This window comes from Triticum aestivum, chromosome 4D (genome assembly GCF_018294505.1).
Source record: "Triticum aestivum cultivar Chinese Spring chromosome 4D, IWGSC CS RefSeq v2.1, whole genome shotgun sequence".
Classification (NCBI taxonomy): Eukaryota; Viridiplantae; Streptophyta; class Magnoliopsida; order Poales; family Poaceae; genus Triticum; species Triticum aestivum.
Window position 1 is genome coordinate 456437992 of NC_057805.1, and position 23600 is coordinate 456461591.

General features: G+C 45.7%; 1 protein-coding gene and 1 pseudogene across 3 annotated transcripts; one reads left to right on the forward strand and one right to left on the reverse strand.

The window, feature by feature from the left end:
- Nucleotides 1–16267: 16267 nt before the first annotated feature.
- Nucleotides 16268–20882, forward strand: LOC123098581 (uncharacterized). Of its 3 annotated transcripts, none has more exons than XM_044520617.1 (2): nucleotides 16268–17699; nucleotides 20403–20882. In XM_044520617.1, the coding sequence occupies exons 1-2, from the start codon at nucleotides 16748–16750 to the stop codon at nucleotides 20801–20803; spliced, it is 1353 nt and encodes a 450-aa protein (XP_044376552.1). In that variant the 5' UTR covers nucleotides 16268–16747; the 3' UTR covers nucleotides 20804–20882. The 3 variants fall into 3 exon arrangements, with proteins under 3 accessions (XP_044376552.1, XP_044376554.1, XP_044376553.1); XM_044520619.1 differs by having other exon boundaries at nucleotides 16269–17699; nucleotides 20355–20882; XM_044520618.1 differs by having other exon boundaries at nucleotides 16270–17699; nucleotides 20406–20882.
- A 270-nt stretch (nucleotides 20883–21152) lies between these two features.
- LOC123098582 (phosphatidylinositol 4-phosphate 5-kinase 4-like) lies at nucleotides 21153–23188 on the reverse strand (annotated as a pseudogene).
- Between the last annotated feature and the right edge of the window lie 412 nt (nucleotides 23189–23600).

Here is a 23600-nt window from a genome sequence, read left to right on the forward strand (position 1 = left end):
TAATGTCACCTAGATACTCCAATGTCACCTCAAGTATCCGTGGGTATGATTATACGATATGCATCACACAATCTCAGATTAATCTATTCAACCAACACAAAGAACTTCAAAGTGTGCCCCAAAGTTTCTACCGGAGAGTCAAGACGGAAACGTGTGCCAATCCCTATGCATAGGTTCATGGGCGGAACCCGCAAGTTGATCACCAAAACATACATCAAGTGAATCACGTGATATCCCATTGTCACCACAGATACGCACGGCAAGACATACATCAAGTGTTCTCAAATCCTTAAAGACTCAATCCGATAAGATAACTTCAAAGGGAAGACTCAATCCATTACAAGAGAGTAGAGGGGGAGAAGCATCATAAGATCCAACTATAATAGCAAAGCTCACGATACATCAAGATCGTATCACCTCAAGAACACGAGAGAGAGAGAGAGAGAGAGAGAGAGAGAGAGATCAAACACATAGCTACTGGTACATACCCTCAGCCCCGAGGGTGAACTACTCCCTCCTCGTCATGGAGAGCGCCGGGATGATGAAGATGGCCACCGGTGAGGGTTCCCCCCTCCGGCAGGGTGCCGGAACAGGGTCCCGGTTGGCTTTTGGTGGCTACAGAGGCTTGCGTGGCGGAACTCCCGATCTATTCTGTTCCCCGATGGTTTTAGGGTATATTGGTATATATAGGAGGAAGAAATATTTCAGGGGAGCCACGAGGGGCCCACGAGGGTGGAGGGCGCGCCCAGGGGGGTAGGCGCGCCCCCCCTACCTCGTGGCTTCCTGGTAGCTTTCTTGACGTAGGGTCCAAGTCCTCTGGATCATGTTCGTTCCGAAAATCACGTTCCCGAAGGTTTCATTCCGTTTGGACTCCGTTTGATATTCTTTTTCTGCAAAACTCTGAAATAGGCAAAAAACAGCAATTCTGGGCTGGGCCTCCGGTTAATAGGTTAGTCCCAAAAATAATATAAAGTGAATAATAAAGCCCAATAATGTCCAAAACAGAAGATAATATAGCATGGAGAAATCAAAAATTATAGATATGTTGGAGACGTATCACCCGACAAGGGTCTTGTCGTGGCGTTGCAGTCGTCCCCGGCAAGGCGCTTGCCGGGGGTCTTATGGATTCCCTCGGCTGGGATCCCACCGAGGGTTGCCGTCTTCTGGTCCTCATCTGATCTCACATGTTTATGACCTTGACAGAGATCCACATGCCACCGCAGAGGTGCCTCTCGAGCCTTGGTTCCAACGTAGTTGGCTGGGTCGGAACCCGTGGGCTCAAGGGTGGCTCGCTCTGTTGGTGTTGGGAAAGTTGCCCTGGCAAGGCTCTTGTCGGGGCCGCGAAGGTCGCCCCGGCAAGGGCCTTGCCGGGGGGGGCCCCCTCGCCCTCTTGCTCTTCGGCGTTTCTAGTCTTGGCGTTGCCTTGTTTGTCCTGGGCTTCAGCTTCTCTCCGGCTTCCCTCCCTTACCCTGCTAAGTGCGGCCGTGGCGCGTGGCTCCGACTGCCCGTGCACAAGTGAAGGGGTACAAAGGAGTGTCCCTACTTTTGTACACTGACATGCTATGAAAGAATTTTGTCAACGTGAGCATATCCGGCTTGACGTATCATCAGTGGCTCACCCCTAATCTAATGGTCAAGCCGAGAGAGCCAATCAAGAGATCCTGAGAGGCATCAAGCCCCGGCTTATGGTTCCCCTACAGAGGACGCCGGGTTGTTGGGTGGAGGAGTTACCTTCCGTGTTATGGAGCATTAAAACCACCCCCAACAGATCTACGGGTTACACGCCTTTCTTCATGGTTTACGGAGCGGAGGTTGTTCTCCCTAGTGACATCCGTCACGACTCACCTCGTGTGGCGGCTTATGTGGAAGCTGACAATGAAAAAGCACGTCAGGAAGCACTTGACCTGTTAGATGAGGAGCGCGGCATCGCGGCGGCTCATTTGGCGATCTACCAGCAAGATCTGCGCCGCTACCACAGCCGCCGGGTTAAAACCAGAACTGTTCAAGAAGGCGATCTGGTGCTCTGGCTTATCCAGGATCAAACTGATATGCACAAGCTATCCCCGCCTTGGGAAGGACCTTTTGTGGTCAGTAAAAATCTGAACAATGGATCATACTACCTAATTGACGTTCGAGAGCACAAGGACTCACGTAAGTCGGAGGAGGAGACCCGCCGGCCATGGAATATTGCTCATCTTCGGCCTTACTATACCTGAGCCATCGGCTCTCCTGATGTACATATTTTGACAATGTATATATTATAATCAATAAAGCCGGCATCCCTGATAAAGCAGGGCTTCTGCCGTTTTATCTTCAAAGAATCATGAGTTTCTTTTTTGTCATTATTAAAAGGGTCACTTGGGGGCTTTCAAACATAGGTGTAATCACCAAAGAGAACATAGCATTACTACCCTCTTGACCCGGTGCAACACCGTTCTTATAAATCACTTGGGGGCTTCCTGTTCAAACATAGGTGTATTCACCAAAGAGAACATAGCATTACTACCCTCTTGGTAATTCGGCTATGAAGCCAATATGATAATTTCATAAGAGCATAGCTCTGGTTATCTTGGTAATTCGGCTATCAAGCCAATATGATAATTTCATAAGAGCACAGCTCTGGTTATCTTGGTAATTCGGCTATCAAGCCAATATGATAAATTTCATAAGAGCACAGCTCTGATTACCTTGATAATTCGGCTATCAAGCCAATATGAAACTTTCATGAGAGCACAGCTTTGATTACCTTGATAATTCGGCTATCAAGCCAATATGAAACTTTCATGAGAGCACAACTCTGATTACCTTGGGATTTCGGCTATCAAGCCAATAATATAACTTGGAGGCTTATTGACCGAGTTACAAATACCAAAGAGAGTCTATTGCATAGCACAACTCAAACATAGGTATATGATGAACCTGCAGCATATGCTACTATTAAGTAATGGATGTTTTTATCTTCTATAATTTTGGGTCATCACCCTTACTGCGTTGGCATGTTAAGCCGACAGCTTTTATCACATATCACAGGTATGATATTTTTGAATATATTCAATCATGGTAAACTGGCCCTGGTTATGAACTGTTTTAGTCACCAGTGGTTTTATATTGGGCATTATGACCCGTCCTGTGGTAAACCGCCATGATACTTGTAATCTGTTTATATGTAGGAACACAAGTGGCAGATCTTAAATTGGCGGATCAATAGTGTGATGCAAAGCAAAATATGCACGATGGCATAGCAGATCAAGAATTTCAGCTTAGCCTATTACAAGGCATCTGATGGCCCAACAAGAATAAGCATTCATCGAAGTTATCAGTAAAGTATTCTGATAAGTATACCGGCTTATGATTGTTGGCGGGTTGAAGCCTCAGGATCTTCCCGCACCGCTTCTTCAACTTCAGCTCCTTGCTTATCCATCGGCTGGAAGTCAGGCGTAGCCTAGTTGATACCGGTCAATGCTATAAACACAGCTTCATCGTCAATAAGATTGGATCGATCAATGTTAGGGGCAAAGGTATGCTTATGAATCGGAGGAATGAGATTTGTTGGATCATGAACCGGCGCGCCGATCTTCTTGTTGTCAGCATCATAAGCCGCCTGGTATGTGGTTAAGCTGGTTTCGTCAGCTAGCTTGCTTGCTAATGGACGCATAGCTCTTGCTATTGCTGCAAAGTCATCAGCACTGAAGTCAGACCCATCTTCTTTAACACTGGGGCAACCGTTGGCCAAATCTTCCGGGTCAAGATCAGCTTGCCATGCTTTGGCCTGGCTTAAGGCAGTTAAAGCACCAGCTCTAGCAGCTCCCCGCTTTAAGTCATCAATTCTTTTGGGCAGCACTGATAAGTGCTTCAAAGTGTCCTGGATAAGTGTTGAAGGATTTTTCTTATGCATTGTAGCAGCGATGGTTCGTTGGGCACCAATATATAGCTGCTCTACAAGAGTGTAGACAGCTTTAAGCCGGACACGCATATCTGAGCCCGACTTAGCACTCCTTGAACCTGTATCAATTAAGGTACGGGTAAGCGGCAGCCGTTTCTAAGATGATTCTTACAATGAAAGGGAGATATGTTCTTACCAAAGATGGCTGATGACATAGTATTAGTCTGTTGTTTTAAGCCGGATAATTCTTCAGTCACCGGCTTAAGCGCAGCCTCAGCATCTTCAGCTCTTTTCAGCAGGGCTGACTTCTCCGTATTCCAATTTGCTTCTTTAGCTTTAAAGCTTTCCTTCAATTTTTCCATCGCTGCTAAAGCATTGGTCAGTTCATCCTTGGCCTTGGAAGTTTCGGCTTGTTGAGATTTGATGTTTTCTCGGAGGTCAGTGACTTGGGATTCCTTATTGCTAAGCTCAGCTTGTAAGAGATAAAACAGTTTGTAAGATGGCAATGAATTTATACAAAGTCCCAGGTACAATACAAGTATTCTACTTGGCACTTGGGGGCTAATGTCTATTGCTTCTCCAAACATTGCAAAGTCCCAAGCACAATACAAGTATTATCCTTGGCACTTGGGGGCTAATGCATATCGCTCCTATCAAGAATGAATGTCTTTGTTGACCCGGACAAAGGGTGGTGATCTGAGTTATGAAGACTATGAACAGTATTATTTTCTCAGAGATGATAAGTCCCGACTTAACATAAATGTTAAGCCGGCCCTTGGGGGCTATGGATGCAATGTTTACTTATACTACTCAAAAGTCCCGACTTAACATATCTATTAAGCCGGCCCTTGGGAGCTACGTATGCAGAGTTGAAGTACTATTATCATAAGTCCTGGTTCATATTCAAAATATAAGCCGACCCTTGGAGGCTACTGGTTTTTGTCTATGCAACTGTTGAAGTTTACAACACATTCTATTCTATCATGTCCAATAAACTTGGTGGCTAATGGAAATATCTTTATATGAAAGGAAGTGACAGAGTTTACCTCATAACGATCCTTCATCAAGTTCACTAAGCCGGCTTCAAAGTCATGGCTGGTGTATAAATGGTTCAAGTAGCCAGAATGGATGTCTTGGGCGCTGAATTGGGTGTAGTGTTCTAAGTCTACCTTCCACTTGCCTTTGTCCTCAACAGAAATTTCTTCTTTGGTGTTGTGCCTAGATAGGACAGTAGGACGACCCGGTGTGGTGAAGCCATGACCAGTAATGGTAACATCATCATCCTTTTCTGCCGGTTTAACAGGACTGGCTGTTCTGATAGGGCTCGGCGGATTGGTATCAGTCGGGTTAGCATTCACCGAGTCAAGGTCAACATTGAGGTCTTCTGGTAGTAAGTCATCGACAATATTATCAGCAATTGGGTGAGAAGACTCTGGTTGTTGTATTTCCGGCTCAGACGGATTGGGATCATTGATCGGCTTATTCAGTTTTGCCTTTTTACTGGGTTTGGCTTGACCCCTGAAAAACAAGAAATAAAAAGAAGTCAGGGTGATGATCAAGCACAAAATTGGAATAATTGAAAAATAGTCTTACCCAGGTACAGTCTTGAAAGTTGGAATTTGTGTTCTTGTTGACTCGCCAGAGGAGGAATGAGAAGTCCCCTGATAGTTTAAATCAGACGGGTTAAGAGGTTGTCGAAAATAACCCGCCTTGGGGTAAATTATATCAGAAATATGTAAGACCTCTGGACAGCGCTTGCGAAGCGGAGTGTTTGGTAAGCCGGAGGAAGTAATCATGTTGCCGCTATGCCGGGTCATGCGGCGAGCTTCATGTTGTTGTTTCTTCAAAAGAAAGTTTGGATCCAAGTGAGCTAGAGGGTGAGAAAATCTTATTTTCCGGCTTGCTTGTCGAGTTTTCTGTGTTGGCAGAGGTTCTGAGCCAGAGGAAAGAATAATTACCTCTGCGTCACTTGCATGGCTAGCCTCTGCGTCACCCCACACACCCCCACCCCACCCACAAGCTGAAGCAAAGCGCCCCCCTCTCTCCCCCTTCCCCCCTCTCCCCCTCTCAAATCCTTCTCAAATCTTGCAAATCCGGAGTATTTGTCCGTGGATTTCGAAGCCAACCTCTCCCTTAAGGTAATCTCCTCCGATTCCCTCTTTTTCATCCATAGGAATTGTCACATTTGCTCAAATCTTGCTAGTTTGGGGAAACCCTAGTTTTGGCTTGGATTTGGAAATTTGTCTTCAAACATGTTATGTTTCTTTGCTAATTTGGTAGGGTTAGGTTTCATACTATGCTAGGGTTAGGGTTATGTGTGTTTTTATGTTGGGGTTAGGGTTAGGGTTATGCTATTGTTAGGGTTGTTGTTACTGTTAAGTGGGGGTTAGGGTTGTTGTTTCACATCTATGTTAGGGCTTATGTGTTTTGTGCAAATACTTGGTTAAGTACTTACTTGATATATGTGTTTTTATTATTATTGTAGGGATGTGAAGAACATGTGTTTATGTTCATCATGTGGATAAATGTAACATCCCAAATTTTCAATTTGGAATGTTATACATAGATCATCATTGCATAGCATATTTTGTTGCATTCTGGAAAATCCTCGATAAATCCTAAGCAACTCAAGGACCCTCGGAGAGAGTTGGGGATTTTCCCGATTTATCGTATTTGATTTTCATCAAATAATAAAACGAGGATTTTGGTTTTAATTATTTTCTCTCCGGAAAAATATTTCACATTAAAATAAATGAGAGGAGAAAATATGACTTCTCCAAAACAATTGAAAATATTGGAGGAAAAATATTAAAATCATATATTGGATTTTATTCGGATTTTATTTGCAATTTTAATTGCATTAAAAAAATTGCACGTTTTCAAAACTGTGTTTTTGTGTCCAAAAAATGTTCACCTTGTTCTAATTATTTTAATTAGACGGGGAAATTTTGTTTTATCATTTTTGGATTTTTATTTATTTTTCTGTGATTTTTAGATTCGGCGGAATAATTTAAAAAAAAACATCGCGCCCGACCGGGCCGAGGCCCAGCCGAGCCGGCCGGCCCAGCCCCGCCGTCTCCCTCGCGCGCACGCGAGCGCCGCCGCGCCCGAGTCCGAGGCGAGCACGTCGTTCGTCGCCGCCTTGCCCCTCCTCCAAGCAGCCCCCCCTCATATATACCCCCGCCGCCCCCCCCCTCACCCCCGAGCCCCGCCCCAAGCCGCCGCCGCCGGAACCCGCAGCGCCGCCGCCCGAGCTCGCCGCCTGCTCGCCGTTCGCCGCCGCCGACGCCGCCCCTCGCCACCCCGCGCCCCGCCCGAGCCCCGCCGCCCCAAGCCGCCCTCGCCGAACCCCGCCGAACCCCGCCGGAGCCCCGTCCCGACGAGGTACCGATCTGACGCCGTTGCCAGTTTTCTAAAAAAAACCGTTCGTTTTTTCTCTAAACCCTAGATCGGTTTAGTTTTCTTCGGTTTTATTATTTAGTGAACGTTCACCGACCCGTTCGTTTTAACGAACGTGTTCGTCGGATTTTCACTGTTAACGAACGTCCGTTCTTTAACCGTTCGTCAGTTTTCTTTTACGTCAGATTTTTCCGCGACTATTCCAGATCTCGATTTCTGATCGGATCTTCGTTTTTGTTTAACTTTTCGCTCGTTTATCGGAATCAGGCGATTCAAGCGCCTAGAGTTTCGTCTCGAAATTCTCTTTCCGTTTAACCTACTCAAACAAGTTTTTGCTACTGTAAAATTTGACCTAGATCCAGATTAGTAAACGAAGCTTGTTTCTTTCGCCGTTTGACTTTCGTTGCTTCGTTCGAGTTGATTCTTTTTGCAAACCGGAGTTCTTAAGTTGAACTTTCTAGTTGGATCTTTCATTCGAGTTTTACCTGTGCATTAGATGAGTACTTATTGTTTGCTTGTTTGTTTGCGATAGAGTACCCGGAGTGCGCCGCTTGTTACTTCGAATCTCTAAGTTTCGCGGATCATCAGCAAGGCAAGTAACACTTTGATCATACTCTTCTATACCCAGTTTTTATTGCATTAGATCAATCCTCAAACATTTCATGGCTAGGATCTAATTAAACTGTGGGTATTGGGAAGTAGTTGAGGTAGTACCTATTACCTGTTTTATTTATCAAACCCTTGGGAGTTACTTTCTACGTTGCTTATATTGCCATGCTATGCTCGTAGACGTGGATTGGGATTGAGAGATATTCATGACAGATGTGAGATTGTTAATAATGGTTTACTTAAGGTGGCAACTAAAACTCACATCTGGGTGGATTGAGGCACCTGGAGAACCCAGTGTTGTCTGTTTTTATAAGGACCGCCACCCAGGCTCAAAGGGATCATAAGATTTTTCATGCTAGAAACTTCCGTGTGCAGCCACAAGCTATTATGGGCTCTAGCATAGTTGAGTAGGTTACATGATCTCTTGAAGAGGTGGGCTAGCAGATGTAGGGGAAAGTAGGTGTAACTGTCCATCTGGAGTAAAGGGTGATTGTTTCTGAAAGACTGTGTCTCGGTCATCCGTTTCTCAAACATCATGTAGTGCGAGAATCAAGCGGAGGCGATCGAGTCTTGTGGGGAAAAGTGAACAAACCTCTGCAGAGTGTACAAACTAATCATGGTTAGCCGTGTCCCCGGTTATGGACAACTTGAGTATCTAGTACCTGGATTATCATGTGAATCTCATCACCATGTTACTTTTAATTAATTTTGTTGGGTTAATGATGACACTTAATTGGGATTGAGTTGGAGGTACCTTCTCAATGTTTAACAACCACCATGATAGTTAAATAAAAATTTATTCCTTTGCAGTAGGGAAAAATTGGCTTTTCGCAAAACTGTAACCATAGAGCTTTCCACCAGCCATATATGCATGTAGTATAGCATTATTATGTTCATTATTCTCTATGTGTTACATTGCCAACATATTCCATGTGCTAACCCATTTTCGGGCTGCAACGTTTCATGTTGCAGACTTTTCAGACGACGAGTAAGGTGCCTTAGGTCGTGGTCTTATACTCAGTGATGCCGTTGGAGTTGATGGACTCACTTATCTTCCAAGTCTTCCGCTGTTATCGTATTTAGATGGCCTTAAGCCATATTTATCATACTTATTCTCTTTTGAGATATTCGTTGTAATAAGTGTGTGATTGCTACTCTGTTATAAATCCTCCATTTGTACTGTGCGTGTCAGCATTACTGATCCAGGGATGACACTGGTGCACAGCAGCACAGACTATTTGAGGTCTGGTCGCTACAATAAAGAGGCCTTTTTGAAAGGCAATGTTGAGCCGGACCCGGATGAGCTTGACATGGTGTTTGAGAGTAGTCCTAGCTATGCGGAGCTCTTGGAACAAGTGAGGAAGGATTTGAATTGGATGGACCCAAGTGACGTTGTTGAGTTCGAGGGAAGGCATAATGTTGGTTTTGGAATGCACATCCGTTGGAAGACAATGTGTGTGAACTCTGAGCAACGTTGGGTTGCATACAAGGAGACGGTTGCCGAATCTCTAGACAAGGCTCTTGAGTTATTTGCCTCCAAGAAGGTTGAGTCTACTTTGCATTTGGACTTGAACCGGAACCCCTCCCTGTTGGTTGCTAGCACTCCCCCACCCATGAACCAAGATCAAATGAGTGAACCTCATTTCACGCAACAAGATTGGCCAACATTGAGCCCGACTCCAAACAACCAAAATGAAGCTTTTGAAGAGGAGAATGATGATTACGAGGAGGATGACAACGAAGTTGATCTCCATGACAACAATGTGGGTGATCTCGACCAATATCATGTGCAAGAGACAATGGACCAATCCATCCCTTTTTCCCGTGCATACGCATCGGACTCGGATGACGATGGTCCCGATGAAGAAGTTGATGAGGAGGGGTTCACGCCGAAGGAGGCCCAAGCATTCAAGAAGGTATTCCAGCGGGATCACAAGACACCATTGTTCAAGGATCTTAGTCTCGCGGATGAAGCCGTTGTGGATGGTGGCAAATGCATATCTCTTGGAGCTAGGCCAAGTTCACACCGTGATTTGAAAGATGGCAAGAACGATATATTTCCCGGTTGTGAGTTTGATTCTTTCTTGGAATTGAAGATGTGGCTCAACAACTACTCGGTTACGCATTATCGTCCACATAGAGTGGCCAACTCGGACGTCAATGTGTGTTACACGGTTAAGTGTGAAGTGCCAAGATGTCCATGGATTGTGCGTGCAAGGCCATGGAAAGGAGGTCCCACTTGGCGCATAGTGAGTTGTCTACCAACTCACATGTGCCGGCACAAGAATGCGGATGGCGAGCTTGTGTACCAACAACACAGACAACTCACGTCGGAGTTCATCGCTTATAGGCTTTCCAATCAAATATCCACACTTCCAACAATGAGCATTAAGAGTGTCATTGACATTGTGAAAGCCATCTTTGATTACAAGATCAAGTACGGCAAGGCATGGAAGGCGAAGCAAGCCGCATTCAAGATGTTATATGGCAATTGGGAGAAAGCATACAACCGACTCCCTAGGTTGTTGTTAGCTATGGCCGCCACAAACCCAGGCATGGTTCATGTGGTCGAGCCTCATGGGCACCAAACATTGATTCACAACGGGAGGACCGTGCGAGTATTTGGTCGTGCATTCTGGGCCTTTGAGCAATGCGTGAGGGCTTTTGAGCATTGTCGGCTGTCATCGCCATTGATGGCACGTTCTTGACCGGACAATACAAGGGCACTCTTTTGGTTGCAATAGCAAGTGATGCCAATAACCGGGTGTTACCTTTGGCTTTCGCTTTGGTTGAGGTGGAGAACAATGATAACTGGGAGTGGTTCTTGCGTCAATTGAGAACAAGGGTATTTGAAAACAGCAGATAGTGCAGTGCCCAGCTCCTGGGCGTCACACAGTATAGTGCAGCGCCTTACACATGGGCGCTACACCCTGACTTAGCGATTTTTGGGCTGGAAAAGTTACTGGAAGTGTTCTGTTGCTCTCTGGATTGGCATGGCCAGGTGTGCAGCGCCCAAGGCCTAGGTGTCACACTATACAGTGCAGCGCCTCTCCCATAGGCGCTGCACGTCTGGACATGCTAGTCCAGAGAGCAACAGAACACTTCCAGTAACTTTTCCAGCCCAAAAATCGCTAAGTCAGGGTGCAGCACCTACAGGTCAGGCGCCACACCTGGACATGCCAATCCAGAGAGCAACAGAGCACTTCTCCAGCAGTGCAGCACCCATGGGCGAGGCGCCACACTTATAATGTGCAGCGCCTAGCCCTTAGGCGCTGCACATCTGGACATCTCTTAGGCTGCACCCACCCCCCTCCCACCCATCCCCACCCACACACCCCTACCCCCCACACAAACCCGAAGCTCAGTGCCTCCCCTCTGCCCTCCTCTCTCCCCCTCTCAAATCATTCTCAGATCCGGAGATATTGCCTTAGCGCTAGGCGCTGCACATTACAAATGTGGCGCCTAGCGCTTAGGCGCTGCACAGCTGTCTGTGGGGCCGCGCCTGGCCCCGGGCTGCCATGCTGGCCAAATATGCGACGCCTAAGACAAAGGCGCTGCACAGTAAGGTGCGGCGCCTAGCTGTCGGGCGCCACTCGGAAGGGTCAACAGCGTGAAATTTTTTCGAAGCCAGGTCAGATCATGATTTGATATCGTCCTCAGGTCATATATGTGATTTCTGCCAGGTTTAATTGAGAAATGAGAAAGTTGCAATCTGTTAATTTTTTTCTCCATAGCAATGCCCGGGTATTCAGTTATGCATCTCTTTACGTAGACAAATGCATGTATTGTGCATGCATGATACTTTAACAAATGGATAATTTAGTTTTTGGTTAAGGCGAATCTTGATAGCATCATATATGTGAGTGTGCTCCCATGACAACGCACGGACACTCTAAACATGGAAGATTATTTTTCTCCCGTTACAACGCACGGGCATTTTTGCTATATATTTACAACGTAGGTAAAATGTGCATATATACTTTAGGAAAAATATGTTGATGACCTCTAAAATTAATGTTCAAGTATTCTTTATGTTCATGATCCCAACATAAGCGGCCACTTAGGCACTTAATTGTGGGTGTGCTGCAACAAGGACATACATATTCTAGCAATCTTCCCGTCCAACGTTCGGTAATTCCTTCCATAATTAACGTGATCCTTCCATTCAAATAACGATACGCTCCTTAAGTAATGTGATCCTCCTGTCCAAAGAATGATATTCTTCATACAGTTTGTCTAATTCACATGTAAATGTTTTTTAAGGATGTCACATCTAACCTCCCACAAATATATAATGGAGCAACAAGAAACAAAAAAAACTAGGACAAAAAAAATAGACCATAAACAGAGTGAAAATCAGCTTAGATGTGACATAACTATGTCACATCTAGATGCGTCCTAGACAGACCCTTCTTCATAAATAACACAATTGTCTCATCCAACGCTCGATGATACTTTTCAGAATTAACGCGATCCTCCTGTCTAAAGAATGATATTCTCAACAATTAACCTGATCCTCCCGTCTAAAGTATAATGCTGCCCATACATAACATGAAACCAACAAGTGTATGAAACCAAACCAAACCAAACCACAGCGTATCATCACAACCACAGAATAATAGAGATACTTGTTCCTAGTAACTTTAATGTATTCGTCATTTAATTCCAAAAGTATTTGCCTTTTTTAGAAAGTTAAAAATATTGCAAAAAAAATAAACAAAAATATTTATGACGTCTAAAATGAATGTTGAAGTACTTTCTAAAAAGGGTGTGGCTAGATCTCAGTTCAAGTCTCAGTTAAGTGATAAAACTTATAAAAAGAATGGATAAATTTATAAGAAAATTTTGCACGAATCTTCACATGAGATCTCATGAATATAGCATCTTTAAGTCTCGGTCGACTAAGGACTAACAATCCTGTTATTAAAATAGCCATGTATCTTAAAACTGATGCTTATGTATTTGCAAATGATTGAAAATGAGGTAGCGCTTTGATCGACATCAACGAATATGATTTGCCATTTTTGGGCACGCAGGTAGGGCTTTTCGTCCACATCGACGTATTTTGTAGGACAAGTTGACGAATATGATTTGGCATTTTTTGACACGGAAGTAGCACTTTTGATCCGCATCTACGGATATGCTCGTGTCACTCCCCCACGAGACTACATTCGGCCCTTTCCCATTTTTAGCCATCCCAGTAGGCCTTGTTTTTTTGTCTCAAAAAAAAGTAGGCCTTGTTTTTTTTGATAAAGAATGTTTTTATTAACTCATAATAAATACACATTCGGTCTCTGCATAACTACTCCCTCCTTTCCGGTTTATAGGGCTTATCTTAAAATTTTAGTTTTTCCATTTTATAAGGCTCAATTTGGTTGTTTCCCATCACATGTTCAGATTCCAAGGTGCATTAAATCATTGTATGCAAGTATTAAGAGAAAATTGACCAATGCATGTACTTTAAGCATGCATGCATTGCAATTAATGCATTGATAAACATAATTTTTTGAGGAAAGTAAGAGAATTAATTAGGTGCTTTTCAAACTACAAAAAACATTCCACCACTCATCATCTACCTTGGTTGGTGAGATTTTTAAATTGAGCCCTATAAAACAGAAAGGAGGGAGTATGATAAATACATCCAAAACTAACATACGCACAACGTCGAGCAAAAAAGCAAAGTCATACAAAACCAAAACTATATCAAGCGATGAGAAACGAGCAACACCGAGCGGTCACTAACACAACAAAGATGATGCAAGCATGCACAATTTGAACAAGGATCCAGCCATGAGATTAAAAACCATGCACGCACCATGTAAACAGCTAGTCCTCAAGCAGCCAGCCAATAGCTCTCCGTGTTTGGAAAATGTATCCTATGATTTCCATCAGGAGAAGGTCACCTTCATGCTGTGGCCGGTGCCCAGGCCACCTCGAGGTTGGGGTCCGTGAGGACCCAGGCCGACACCTTGTCGGATTTCACGAACACCAAGGGGCGCTCTACATTGCGCCGTTCCTGCCGCGTCACCTCCTTGACTGACCTGTCCTCGGTCGGCAAGATGCTCTGCGACGAGGAGGAGCTGCCACCACCGCGGCCACCTAGGTAGTGGAGGAAGCGCCCAAGCGTCTTCACGATCGCCAGGAGTGCCTCCTCCTTGAGGACCTTGCACGCACCATGCGTTAGCTCGTCGATGCAGCGGTGATGCTTGCTCCTCCTTGACGTGGGCTCGCGGAGGCGGTGACGGCACCGGACCGCGGTACCAGAGCGACCGCTCGGTCATGGGCTCCTTCCGCTCCTGATACTCCTCGTCAGTGATCGTCGCCTCCGTGAGGAAGCGTGGCGGTCCGCTCCTGCTCGTCCTTGATTGAGATGATGATCTCATCCTTCTTGGAGGAGCCGATCGCCGTGGAGGTCGATGGCCCTGGAGAGTGATGGCGGCGGCTCCAAGATCCAGATCCGTAGCTGCGGCCTGCTGGCGCGAAGAGCGGAGAGGCGTGAACGAAGATGAGAGGATGTGATGTGTGGTGTGGACGGTGCCGGAGCCAACGCCGCCTGCTTGTTCGGTCACGTCGCTCTGATCGGCATCAATGTCGTGTGGAGTCATGTCCGCTCTGGAGCAGCTTGACCGGCATGAATGCATGGCAACCGTTTCGCGCGGAGATAAGTTTTTGGATGGAGAGGGTTTTGGGGTGAGATCGGGGTGTCGGACGCGTACGTGGTGGCGGTCCGGACACCTACAAAGTTTTCCCTGGTTTACTTTCCGTTTGTAGGATTCCAGACAAGAATAGATAAGGTACCGTGTTGGATAATAAAATGAGCCTGGCTCCACCCTCCTTAATGCATACTAGCGAGTAGTGCGCGGCGGCACGCCGCGCCATATGGATTGATAAGATATTTAGTTTTTTTTTTATATTTGATAAGTTGTCCCAAGACTTGATTCGTGGTAGAGTAGTTAATGAAAAATAAAGATGATACATACTTAAGTGATCTACAACATGTAGTGAAAGTAGGCACTGGAAGTATGAAGCAGCTCTTATTCTCTCCTTAGACCTAAAATATTGATCATGATGTAGTGGTAGTGAAATTTATATTTGATGATCTGAATCAAACCATCGCTGCTGGTCCTAAGAGACATATCATCACCAGCCAACCTATTCAAGTCGATCCACCGAAGCATGTGCGGCGGCACGCCGCACCCATTGATTCAGTATGTGTTTGTTTTGATATAGTTTTCGAAAATTCGTTGTACGTTCTGCATGTGCGTACCTTTGTAGCCAGCTCGAGTTTTTACGCCTAGCAGTCTATTTTTTTCCTACGTATACTTCTTGAACACACTTAACTACGCTACTCACATAGTTGCATTCTCAGTTTTTTTTTTGAACAGCAGACCAACTTAAAGAGAAAGAAATAACACGTAGAACATAAAAAAAGATATGCAACTGATGAATCGTTCTCTTGGCTTGTTTTCTATGAATCATCGCAGATACAACATTCATATGTGTGACGTTCTACTTATATGGAGATCCCTCATCTAACGTCTATACCACCAGGTAGGAAACAACACACCCCAATTCAAAACCTGTCTCCATATATATGGTGGGCTCCTTCTCTATACATGTCTCAGCACCACTTCAATCCATCCCCGATTGGACATGAACATGTGTAACGTGAAGAATATAAAAACTGATTTGTGGAAATGTATTGGAATACTTTACGTAGGACCATAGGCCATAAGAATAACATAAAATTTTGCACCACATTAGAAAATACTCGATTTATAAGCCTCTAAGTATAGGCATCCTATAAAAAGGACATTCTTCTAATTCACAGGTCTTCAAATTTCAACAAGAAGAAACCAATTGATGTATTATAGGAAATACTTATGTGTGGCTTGCAACATTTTTATATATACTACATAGTTCCTGGAATATGTTTACGTTGATATGGAATTTACCGATGCACTTGAATATTGCTTGGAATACATGAATGGAATATAGTTCATGGAAGCCGGTACGTATATGCTGAAAACAGTATTTATTAATGCTGGAATATTTATTATACTAATGTATATTTTGCCCGGGCACAACATATTATGGAATGCCAGGTTGTTCATGGGATTGGCTCCATGAATTGATAAAGCCTGTGAATTTGAATTATAATTCAAATTCAGCGTGCGACTCACACGTACGTGCTTATGGGATTGGCTCCATGAATTGATAAAGCCTGTGAATTTGAATTATAATTCAAATTCAGCGTGCGACTCACACGTACGTACTTATGGGATTGGCTCCATGAATTGATAAAGCCTGTGAATTTGAATTGTAATTCAAATTCTGCTTTTCCTTTCCCAAAAGAAAAATAGAAACGAGGAAGAGAGAGCCCCGTACGTACACACAAGTCAACCCAGATTAGATCGAATCGCTCGATTCCTCTGGTCAGCGCCGCCGCTTCGCTCGGCTCCGCTCGCCAAGCGCCGCCGCTTCGCCCGACCTCCACCAAACCCACGCCGCCGCTTCGCCATCGCCTCCAGGCCAAGCCCCAGCTGCGCCTCCGCCTCCACCTTCCCCATCCACTTCGGGCCGAGCCTGCCACCGCCCGTGACCGGCTCCTCCCCGACGTTCGCGCCGCTCCCCATCGACGTTCGCCCCGCTCCCGCCGTGTCCTTCGACTTCGTTCCCTGCGCCTCCATAGCGCTTCTTCGAAGGAAGCGGATACAGCCTCATCGCCCCGACCAACTCTCGCCGGCCTGCTTCGCGTCCACGGAAGGACTGCTCCGACATCGACAACTGTTGTGTTCGGCCTCCACGACAGGAACTTCAGGTAACTGAAGAAGAAACCAATTTCAATGGCTTCCAATGGGGTGTTCGCTGAATTACTCCATGCCTACAAACTTGATGGAACAAATTACACGGTTTGGAAAAGGAAAAATCATGTTCTTGCTTACGGCTGAGATTATTGATTATGTTTCTGAAAATCCGGCGCCTAACGAGCCAGCAGAGGATGCTACAGATGAAGAAAAGCAGGAATACAGTGATGAACTGAAGCAATGGACCAAGGACAACAAGACTGCCAGAGTGTATATCCTTGGCTCGTTGACTGATTCGTTGGCTGCGGAATATGAGTCGGATAGAACAGCTTGTGGAATAATGCTCAGGCTGGAACAAGATTTTGGAGAAGTTTCCCTTGTGAAGGTGCTTAGTCTTGTGAACAAGTTTCTGACATCGAAGATGGGTGATAAAACAGTCAATGAACACTTCAACAAGCTCTGTGTCTTGGCGGAAGAATTAAAAACTGCTGGTTATCCGTTCCAGGAGGAAGTACAAGTCATGGTTGTTCTGAATTCTTTGCCACCATCATGGGAACAGTTCAAGATTTCTTTTTGTCATTCAGAACGCACACTCAATATGAGGAACCTGAGGAAACACTTGCTGATGGAGGAGGATCGCAGGCTTAACTCAGGGAAAGATAAAGCTTCTTATCAGCCAGAGCTTCACCTTGGTGAGTACAAAAACAATGGGAACCGGAGGAACTGGACTAAGAGAGGAGGAGGACCGGACCTAAGGGACAAGATCAATTATAAACATGACAGGGATCAAAGGAACTACAGAGATGAGAGGAGGGACAGGGTGCAGCATGGCAATAACAACAACAACTCTTTTCACAAGATTGACAAGAGGAACTACAAGTGCCATAATTGTGGTAATACAGGCCACTTCGGGTCAGAATGCACCAAGAAGAGGAAGCCGAACAGCGAAAGGAATAATTTTCACAAGGATGACAGCCGCAAGGGGAATCAATCCCCTGAAGGTATTACCGATGTTTATGTTTGCACTGAATCCTTATTTACTACTACTTTTCAGAATAGTTGGGTAGTAGATTCTGGTGCAACTTCACACATAGCTAGAGAACTTAGCTCTTTTTCCACACTCAAAACAATTCCAAAAGGAACAAGACATGTCTATTTAGGAACTCAAGCTAAAGCAGACATACTAGGAATTGGAAACTATGTGCTTAAACTCCCTGATGGAGGAAACTTAGTGTTGGAAAATGCACTTTATTCACCCAATATGAGAAGGAATCTTGTTTCAGTGTCCAAGCTAGAGTCAATTGGATATAAAATCTCTTTGCCGATGGGAAGGTGAAGATTATCTTAAATGGAAGATTAGTACATTCAGGCGATAGACATGATGGTCTCTATTTTCTAAATGACATCATGGAAAATAATTGCTTAGTAGGCGAAGATAACTCCGTTGTGAGGAATATAAATGGACATAATAATTGTTCCGAATCTTACTTGTGGCATTTGCGACTTGGACATATATCCAAGAACAGGATTAAGAGACTTATTAGTTCTGGAATTTTGAACTTTAAGTGGGAGGATTATGGTATTTGTGAAGCATGTATTATGGGTAAAATGACTAGGTCGCCTTTTCCCAAAGCAAGTAGATCAACAGAACAGCTTGCCATCGTTCACTCTGACATTTGTGGGAAATTTTCCACACCCACTTTGGGAGGGCAGAAAATCTACTTTATCACTTTCATAGATGACTATTCAAGATACGGTTATGTGTATTTGCTTAAACACAAATCGGAAGGATTTGATGCTTTTAAAGTGTTCAAAGCGGAAGTGGAAAATCAGCTAAACAAGAAAATTAAAATACTTAGAACTGACCGTGGTGGTGAATACACGTCAGGAATACTAGATGATTTCTGCAAAGAACATGGTATTATTCATCACTATACCTTGCCATATATTCCACAACAGAATGGAGTGGCGGAAAGAAGGAATAGGACTTTAATGGATATGGTTAGGTCTATGATGGCTTATTCTGACTTGCCATTGTCTTTTTGGGGAGAGGCACTTCACACTGCTGTATATTTATTGAATCACTCACCTTCTAAAGCTATAGCGGTAACACCCTATGAGCTTTGGAAGGGAAGGAAGCCCTCACTTCGCCATTTGGCAGTTTGGGGGTGTAATGCTCAAATAAGGATACCTAGCCAGTTGCGCACCAAACTACAATCTAAAAGTACCCCAGGAATTTTTATTGGTTATGCATCAGGTTCTAATGGTTATCGTTTTTGGGATCCTCAAAGGAAGAAATTGATTGAAAGTGGAGATGCAGTTTTTCTTGATCAGGATACACCTCGCCGTGCTAAACGAGCTAGGGTGGAATTATTAGTAGAACCTGAAGATATCTTTTTACCTGAAACTGAACCTCTAGTTCAGGAAATAATGATGCTAATCAATCTACTAATTCTATTTCGAATAGCATGCCTAGGAGAAGTGGGAGGAATACACAACCACCTGCATATTTAGATGAGTATTTTGTTTTTCTGGGGGAAGTGCACTCTAAAATTCAGAACTTAGAGGAAGAACCAAAATCATTCAAAGCTGCATTGGCAAGTCCTGAATCAAATCTTTGGATGGAAGCCATGCAGGAAGAATTAAACTCTATGAGGAAAAATAATGTTTGGGAATTAGTTGAATTACCAAACAATCGAAAGTCTATTGGTTCTAAATGGATCTTTAAAAGGAAACTGAATGCGACTGGTCAAGTGGATAAATATAAAGCAAGGCTTGTTGCTAAAGGATTTACACAAATGGAAGGAGTTGATTTTGTAGAAACCTTTTCTCCCGTTGCTAAATTTACCTCTATACGGATCATTAGTGCATTAACCGCTTATTATGATCTGGAATTGCATCAAATGGATGTTAAAACAGCATTCTTAAATGGAATGTTGAAGAAGAAATATACATGAACCAACCTGAAGGTTTTGTGGAAAGGGGGGATGAAGGGATGTAAATTAAACAGGTCCATATATGGTCTTAAACAAGCCTCACGTCAGTGGTATATTCTTTTCGATAATGCAATCACGTCATATGATTTTTCAATGACGGAAGGTGACCATTGTATCTATTTTAAGATAATGGGAAATAAATTTGTATTGTTATCTCTTTATGTTGATGATATTCTCATTGCTTCAAATGATAAATCTACACTGATGGAAGTTAAAACCTGGTTATCCTCTAAATTTGACATGAAGGATATGGGGGAAGCTTCCTATGTTCTGGGAGTGGAAATACGTAGAGATAGAAGGAAGAGAATGTTGGGTTTGTCTCAAAAGGCATATCTCAATAATGTACTTCAGAGATTCTCTATGGAAAATTGCAAGCCTGTTAAAGTACCTATTCTTAGGGGAACTAAACTTAGTGAGGAAATGTGTGCTAAAACTCCTGAGGAAAGGAAACAAATGAGCAATATTCCTTATTCATCTGCATTGGGTTCTTTAATGTATGCTATGCTATTTAAAGGACCTGATATATGCCCTGCCGTGGGTTTGTTGAGTAGATATCAAATGAATCCTGGACCTGAGCATTGGAAACAGATTAGGAACACTTTGCGTTATGTCAAAGGAACTATGGACTATTTTCTGTGTTTTAATGGACACAATCTTCAGCTGCAGGGGTTTACTGATGCTGATTGGCTGGTTATATGTTTACACTAGCAGGAGGAGCTATTTCCTGGAGTAGCAAGAAGCAAGATTCTGTAGCACTTTCATCTATGGAGGCTGAATATATTGCTGCGTCCGAAGCTGTGAAAGAAGGTGTATGGTTAAAGGAGTTTCTTGCGTCTCTCGTGGTGGTGGAAAGCGCTTCATATCCTGTTACTATTTTCTGTGATAACCAGGCGGCAATCAAGGTCTCAAAGGATCCAAAGTTTCATAGCAAAACCAAACATATTGAGGGAAGGTATCATTACATTCGTGACGTCGTTAATAGATTAAGAACAGTTCGTTTAGATTATTTACCTAGTGTGGACATGGTTGCTGATCCACTGACTAAACCTCTTAGTCAGGAAGTATTTTGTAAACATGTTTGCAACATGGGACTTCGTTTCTGGAATTAGAATGTTTTAGCCAAGTGGGAGATGTAGGAAATACTTATGTGTGGCTTGCAACATTTTTATATATGGTGGGCTCCTTCTCTATACATGTCCCAGCACCACTTCAATCCATCCCCGATTGGGCATGAACATGTGTAACGTGAAGAATATAAAAACTGATTTGTGGAAATGTATTGGAATACTTTACGTAGGACCATGGGCCATAAGAACAACACAAAATTTTGCACCACATTAGAAAATACTCGATTTATAAGCCTCTAAGTATAGGCATCCTATAAAAAAGACATTCTTCTAATTCACACGTCTTCAAATTCCAACAAGAAACCAATTGATGTATTATATAGTGCTAGTGAAAATTCCAGAGACATTTGCCTGTTTAGCAAACTGATACTTGAAAGCAGGCCAGCTAGGTGAGATACCATCTAACCGTCCATGAACCAAAAACTGGAAGAGCTAGATGAAATACCATCTGACCATCCATGAACCAACAAACTGGAAGCATCCAAGATCACTAAAATATTGTTTAGCGTCTATAGGCTTCATGAACACATATTTCAGTCTTGCCTATATTCCTATAACTCTGCGTGCAGCAAAGGTACTGAAAGCAAATGCAAATCTCTCTGGTTGATCGAATTCAACAACCAAAAGTTCCAAAATGTTCGTAATTCAGAGTTTCAGACTCGCTGCCGAAGGAAGATGACAGAAGCAACCCACCTGATCCCGAGCTGCAAGTTCAGCATGAGCTCGTAGTGCTTGTGTCCCTTGACGATGGCCTCCCCCTATTGCTTCGCCTGCGGCGGGGACACCCACTTGGCAATGCGCGGTGCCGGGGACGGCAGGGGCAGAAGCTCCCCGCTGTCCCTGCCGTCCTCCGTCCTCACGCTCCTCCGCGCGTCGTCCACCAGGGCGGCCCCGTCCACAATGTCGCAGGTGATGTCGCCGTCTGACTCACAGATGCAAATCTTGTCGTACTTCCGGTCGCCCCGGAGCAACTGCTCATCCCGGACACGGAGCTCGCCCGCCCATTGGCCGTCCGGTTACCCGAACTGTTGAGCGGCCTCTGCAGCGGCGTGGACTCGGTGGCGCCGACGCCCATGAACCCCGGCAATCCCCTCGCGAACACATCGCGGGGGTCGCGCGCCGTCGGGGACGACGCCGCCAGAGACGGGTGGTAGACGTCCTTCTCCTGGGCAATGCCGCTCAGGCCGTCTCGCGTCCAGAAGCCGACGTAGACGTTGCCGTCGGCCCATCGGAAGGTGCCCTGGCCGCGCGGGCAGCCGTCCTCCCAGCCGCCGTCGTAGCGGTTGCCGTCGGCTCAGGCGAGCGCGCCGCGGCCATCAATGAGGCCGGCCCGCCACTCCCCCTGTACTCGGTCCCGTTGCGCCAGATGTAGCAGCCGGCGCCGTCCTGCAGCCCGGAGCGCCAGTCACCGTCGTATTGGTCGCCGTTGGCGTAGCTCTTCCTGCCGTCGCCGTCCTTGAGGTTCATGGACCAGGAAACCTTGTACGTGTCCCCGGCGGCGACGGTGTAGGTGTCGTCGCCGTCCATGAAGCCGTCCTTGAATTCACCCTGTAGGTGGCGCCCGACGGCCAGGAGAACTTGCCCCGGCCCGTGGCCATGCCGTGCTGTCACTCCCCCTTGTACATGCACCCGTCCGTCCACAGGTACTTCCCGGCGCCGTGCGGCGCGCCGCCGCGCCACTGCCCCGTGTAGAAGTCCCCGTTGGGGGGGCCGCGCTCGACGTAGTCCCGGCTGTGGCGGTCGCCGACGCCCGCGGAGGACGCCCGCGGAGGAGGACTACTTGAGGAAGAAGGAAAGTACATACATGTCCATCGTCCATGCTCAGACCTGGCTCGGTTTGGGTTTGGTCAATTGATAGAACAGCTCGCAGGCGAGCTGAACACCGGCGTCGCAGGAGGCCGCAGGCGAGGGGCCGGAGCTGGAGCGAGGCGAAGGGAGAGCAATACTCACGAGGAACAAAAGAACTCACCGGAGCCGGACACCTTCCACCTGAGGCCATGGAACCTGCGGCGGATTACCATGGGCTACAGCCAGAATGGCGTCCTCATGCCCAAGCCTCCGGCCGGCATACGGCGCCGTCGAACTCCTCGCGTCGTCCTTCGCACGCGCCTTGGACCGCTTCCACCCCCTTGCCAGCCCCTTCGCCGTCGCGCCGGCGGGCAGCACAGGCCTGACGATCTCGCTCCGCTGCGGCGTCGAAGGCGCCGAGTTCGTCCACGCCAATCGAACTCCTCGCGCGTGCCTTGGACCGCTTCCACCCTCTTGCCTGCCGCTTCGCCGTCGCGTCGGCGGGCAACGCGGGCCTGGCGATCTCGCTCCGCTGCGGCAATGAAGGCGCCGAGTTCGTCCACGCCAATTAGGACAGGGCCGCCGGAGTAGCCCAGACCAAACGAACAGGAGGCAGACAGGTACTTATAGGCAATAAAAAAAAAAGAACCCACGAGAAAAGCCCAGAAGGCAAACGTGGCGAGATGCATGCCGCAGACATGCATGGTGGATCCTATTGGACGCCCGCGTGCGTGCAGGAGACGCGGCTTCGCTGAAGCGCGGGAGCTGCTGCGCGCGACGGGCCAGCCCACTTCGCCAGTTAGAGCAGTGCCAGGCAAACCGGTTTTGGGAACCTTCTAGAAGGGAACCTGATCCTATTGAACATTTGTGTGATATACACTGAACATTTTTCAAGTATACAGCGAACATTTTCTTAATACGCCGTGAACATTTTGTTAAATGTACGATGAACATTTTGTTAAATGTATGATGAACATTTTTGTAATACACG